At 39.3% G+C, this 6000-nt stretch overlaps 1 protein-coding gene across 1 annotated transcript in view; it reads left to right on the forward strand.

Moving 5' to 3' along the window:
* The window catches only part of LOC141271531 (BPI fold-containing family B member 6-like), a 102138-nt gene extending 100456 nt beyond the window's left edge, over positions 1-1682 (forward strand). Inside the window, exon 14 of the mRNA XM_073681586.1 lies at positions 1276-1682. Coding sequence (XP_073537687.1) covers positions 1276-1314 — 39 coding nt within the window. The 3' untranslated portion in view covers positions 1315-1682. The remainder of the gene's footprint in view (positions 1-1275) is intronic.
* Positions 1683-6000: the final 4318 nt, after the last annotated feature.

Consider the following 6000-nt stretch of genomic DNA (forward strand, 5'->3'; position numbering starts at 1 on the left):
CACTGACAAATCCTTTCATGAATATCTTTAAAGAGGACCTAATACCTGATCAAAAAGTGGCCAGATTTTATTCTTATATTATTCTCTCTGCTCCCAACAGTGTTCTTTCATTTGTTTTTATAACATCCGTCATACAGTTTCCAAAATATGGATATTTAATTTTGTGCAAAATGTTATGGTATTAATCAAGGGGGCATTGCTCACAGGATTCTCTGTAGGCATGTCTTTAGGTTTTACCAGTGAAGTGTGGCTCTCATAATTATCCTGTGAACCACAGCCTCTTCATAAAAACCATAAAAATTAGCACTAAATAAAAAGGTCCATATTTCTGGAACTGCATGACTGATTAAAAAAAATATATATATATATAAATATATATAATATAAAAACTTTGACCTGATGACATGCTCTTTTTAAATGTACTGTTAAAAGAAAAAAATGCATCATAATAATTAGGTTCAGCAATTTTTCCTCATTATTTTATTCCATCTTGTCTCTTTATGCTATTAAAACAGGTAAATAATAAACTGGTGACTATAAGATGTCCCAGGAGATCAGCCATATCCCCCTTCCTACTTCTGATTACTATTTTTTTCTAGCTGAGAGATAACTAGCTGCAGCAGAATCTTTCCGCTCTAGATATGCCATAATTATCAGATAATAGCAGATCCCACTGCTGATACCTGCATGTATCTTGAGAAAAAGGTCTCAGTGTTGGGCCAGAGGAAATTCGGCTTTGAATAGCAATTCTCTCCTTTAACTTACTTTTTGAGTTCTGGAACACTTTGGGCATTGCTGCTGTGTTATCAGGAGACAGTGTCTGATACAGGTATTCAGGGAACTCCTCTGTGATGTGCAACATGGCATGGGGCAGTAGGCGCGGGCTTGGTACTCATTTCTTACATCTTGGCACGTTGCATGAAGGAGGTCCTTGCTGGGTGTGTGGACTTGTCCTGTTAGGGCGTTACACCCATGCAGGCCGCATGTAACCGAATACTCTGGTTTGCCAGGACCAGGACCATCACTAACAATGCAAGTCATTACACATTCAAACATCATCAAACACATATCACTATTCACACTACAATGTATAACAATTCACATGTTCTTCAAGGGGGTATGTGGGCAACATATCCATCTCCTTACACATGCCCTGCCTCATGGTTCCTTCTCTAAATATAACACAGTCTTTCAATTTTATTCCATTATTAAGCACTGACCTAATTATTTACTGAAAAAAGTTAAATCTTCTTATCACTTGTTATCTTTTTTCAGGACGTTATCTTAATATCAGTGAACGTCTGCAAAGCCTGAAATCCCCTTGCCATGTTAAAGAAGGATTCATCAAATACGTACTTCATTTTTATATACATTGTTACATTAGACCTGAAATACTAAACTTGTACCTCTCCAGCTGTTGCAAACTACTTTCATAAAAGCCGGAGAGCCACAGGTTGGAGGCCATTGGGTCCAACCTACTAGAAAGCATTGAAAAGTAGTGGTGGTTCAATCAATAATTCTTAAATTAAGTAAATCATGGATTCTGAATATTTTTTCATTGGAAAACTCAGTCACTCACGTCCACCTAAAAATTGCATCTAAATTCACCCTTTTATTTCAGATGCAATATATTGCAGCACTTAATTGGCAACTAGGTCAAATTGAAAAATGTCATTAATACTTTAGCCATTTTTTTTCAACATGTTATACATGTAATGTAACACGTTAATTTTCCTTTAATAAAAAATTTTTCTATCGGCCTCTTTTTTTGTGATATTGCAGAACATTTCCATAGTTTGAAAATTGACATGTTTTCAATAAATGTTTAATACCGCAATTTTTACTTCCTTGGTAAGAGATCAGTGGAGCCTGGAAGCGTAGAGAATTGTCAGAAGTGCTGTATAAATTCAGAAATGGCAACTTTTGAAAATCGCTTTAAGGGTGATGGCCAAGAAAGTGTCTCAAAGCAAGAGATGTCATCTTTAAACTTGTGGGCTTTGCCCATCCACACCTACTACAGCCCGTCAGAAACCTCTGAGAGATGTGGGACAGTCCCTGCAAAGCATTGATTTGTATGACATAAGCCTGGATCTTGATACAAGTGCAGCAGAAGTAAGAGGTGAGCATAGCCAAGATACTTCTTCAGTGCTTCTCACATGAATACTGGTGAATGTCATAATTCATCATGAGCCATCCTTAATTGGTGTAGTTTTTGCTGTTACTAAATGCAATACAACCCTGTTATCTGTCTAAAAAAGTTGGGACTAGGAAGGCCTTCAAAAATGTACCACATGGTTGCGAAAGAGCCCAAGGCTAACTCATGTCATCTAGCTCCTGAACATGTACTTTGTTGTGAATATGATGTTTTGGTGATACGTTTATTTCATGGGTATCACAGAGCTCTAGCAATAGAGGGAAGAGGGAAGAGGGAAAGGGAGCCCAGACACTAGGGAAAGGGGGAAGTGGAGACCTCCTTGTCTAGACTAGTGTCACCCTATCTCAACTAACATCCTTATATTGGCTCTGCACCAATCGCCGACGCATGCCTCGCCCTGACTTTCCCTGGCATACGGCTAAGGCTAGGGATGGAAAGAGATGAGCACTAGTCGATCTCCGCTAAACTCTATAGACAACAAGGGTAGACAAGCAGGGGGAATTGCTTAGCTTTAGACGACTCCAAATGTGCACACGGCCTCAAGCTCCAGAGAGGACGAAGCACCGCTCCAGCCAAGGCCTCACAAATAGAAATGAATATAGCCAGCACCTCCCTCTCAGACCCACCAGGTATATATACACCCAGGCCAGGGAGCTAATTACCAGAGGAAGGTAGCCGTTGGTCCTAGAGACAGCCTCTCATCTACGAAGATGTCTGTAATGCCAAATGTCAGTGGAATTTTCTTCCTTACCAATTACAAATCGTCCACACCTGAATTCGTAAGATAATCTGTTATTTATTGATCATGCAGCATGGAGACAGAATGATGAAAGCCAACAATCATTAGCATAATCATAATGTCTACCCTCATTTCTGTTATGATTTGCAACATGTACTAAGGAAAGAAAGGGGAAAGCTTCCCTACAGTAAGACTAAGCTGAATCCCTACGATGTAGCAGGCTGCCTGTTCCTAGCGAACAGACCCGCCTTAGTCCTCGGCTAGTCTGAACGAAGACCTATAGCATAAGGTCCTTAAAAGAACTAAGGACTGGAACAAAAATGGGACACCTCCTAAATTGAGAAGTTGTTGCAGAACACAAAAAGACAAGCTGACAAAAAGGTACTAGAGGTCCCAGAAGGACCAAGAGAACTGACAGAGATAGGCACTGAAGCACCAGGCTAGAGAAACAGTCAAACAACACTAAAGTCCAGCACAGCCAAAAGGGCGGAGCTGGAATATAAAGGCAGGTGGTCATGTGACCGCAAAAGACAAGATGGAAAAAACAAATAGGAGGGTTCAAACAATTTCATTCCATGGCAGTTATATAGGTAAATATAAAGGCGTGTCATAATAATGATTCTAGTACAAGAAAATATAATTAACAGAAGACAAAATGCAGCTGTTATGTGAAGGTCAGATAATCTGGCTGTAACTTCTAATTATTGCATTTTAACAAGTGAGGGAAGACATCAGCTAATTAGAAAGGAATTCAACAACAAACTCACAGATGTTCACTTAGAGATAATAATTAGTTGATATAAGACTGAGTCTAATATATATGTATATGTATATATGTACCTTCTGAAAAAGTCTATATATTAATAAGAAGTACATTTGAAAAACTCCAGCACCTTCTCCATATCCATCACAAGAGATGTAAAGTTAAAACGTCCATTTTATTAGTTCCATTAAAAAAGCGCCATATGTAAGGCAGACCTTACATGCTTCGAACCAAACAGGGGTTTTTAATCATAGGTTACATTGCTGTAGTTAAAAGACATATATATACGTATGGACTGAAAACAAAAGAGAAAATAGGATGGAGACCAACAAAGAACAGGAAGTTCATTACTGAATAAAAAACCTCGAGGATAATTACTCAGTAATATGCAAAAATTAAACTTATGTGCATGGTATGCTAGCAAATTATGTACACCATTAGAAAAAAGTATCAAAAAATGTACATTAGCTCATTGCGAAAATTGAGACCATTGGGAATGCGAGAGTTAAGTTTAAGGCTATGTGACCCATGATGCAGAAATGCTCCGGATTTTTCCTGAGCGTTTCTGCATCTCCCTGGCAGAAAAAACGCATGCGGATTTTACTTGCGGTTTTTCAGCCAGGGACAAGCGCGTTTTTAGCATGACATTTTACATGCGGGTTGTCAAGCGTTTTCCAACTGATTTTATCATCACTTGGAAAGTGCTTGACAACTTGGTTACACTATATAAATCCATGCAACTGGCATGGATTTTATATAGTGTGACCAAGTTAGTTAAAAAAAAGAATAAACATGGTAAAAAAATAAAAAAAACCATTATACTCACCTTACGATGGCCCCCAGTCTCCTTCTCCGGTCTTTCCGGTGTCTCACGGTGGTGTAAAAGGACTTTCCATGACGTCATTTAGTCATGTGACAAGTCACGCGACCACCGACGTCAGCAGTCGTGTGACCTGTCACATAACTAAATTACGTCATGGAAGGTTCTATTAGACCATCGCGAGCTGCCGGGGAGCCTGGACGCATCATACAGGAGACCAGGGGCCATCAGAAGGTAAGTATAATTTTTATTTTTTATTTTAAAATCTTTTTTTTTTTACAGGTACTATGGTACCCGGGTCTGGAGGAGAATCTCCTCTTCTCCAGACCCGGGTACCATCCGCACATTGAATCGCTTAATATCCGCATGTGCACATGTAGTCATGCGGATATTAAGCGATTCAACGCAAGTCAATGGCGGCGAAAACACAGGGATTCCGCAAAATAATTGGTATGCTGCGGATTTTTCCGCAATTATAATCCGCAGCGGAAATTTCCGCAGCATGTGTACAGCACATGCGGATTATCGTTGGGGAACATAGCAGACCTACTAACAAGCATTTTTTAAGCGTTTCTGCGGCGGAATTGCCACTGCGGAAACACTTAAAAAATGCATAGTGGGCACACAGCTTAAGAATCCATGACTGTTCTCTGGCTAAGAGAAGCTTACCTCTATCTCCTCCAAGTATTTGGGTTTGCACCTTATCAATACCAATAACCTTAAGTGAGGAAAGATCACTGCAGTGAAAATAAGCAAAATGTTTGCTGAGCCCTGACATGGAGGACTCACTGCATTAGTTTTCGGAGTCGCTCCAGCAACATGCTCTGCGATGCAGCTTTTAAGCATGCGGCTAGTGCAACCCACATAAAATTTTTGCAAGATGTGCACAGTGCTTGATAAATTACATATGTACTAGAGCAATTAATAAAGTGCTTGATATTATATATTTTGCCTGCACTGTCAGTAAATGTCTGGATCTTAAACTTAAATTTGCAAATGTTACACTTGGTGCCTCCACATTTATAGGATCCATTAATATGAAGCCATGTGTCTGACCTTGGGCTTTTGGTGGACAAAAAACTTAGAGATAATAAATTTCCTATATTGGGGGATTTTTTAGCCACAAAATGAATGCCTTCCTTAAGTATGCTCTGAAGTGCTTTGTCCTGATGTAATATACAAGCATATTTCCGAATTAAATCTGTAATAGCCTGATAGTCTGTACTATAAGCTGTGGAGAAAGTAACTTGTTGTTTATTTCTCTTACATACTGTGATATTCTCCAGTAAAGATGTTTGTGTTTTGTGAAAGGCTATATCACGGGCTCCGCACATATGTGTATTTGAATAACCTCTATGTTTAAACCTGTGCTTCAATGTGTCACATTCATGAATATAGCTCTCATCCTTGAAGCATAGACGTCTGGCTCTAATGTGTTCACCTAGTGGTAGGTTTTTAATAGTACGTGCTGGATGACAGCCATTTGCCATCAACGTCGCATGGCCACTGGTTGGTTTTCTGTA

Source organism: Phyllobates terribilis, unplaced genomic scaffold (genome assembly GCF_046119375.1).
Source record: "Phyllobates terribilis strain yellow unplaced genomic scaffold, ASM4611937v1 Scaffold_5__5_contigs__length_657084704, whole genome shotgun sequence".
In the NCBI taxonomy this organism is placed as follows: domain Eukaryota; kingdom Metazoa; phylum Chordata; class Amphibia; order Anura; family Dendrobatidae; genus Phyllobates; species Phyllobates terribilis.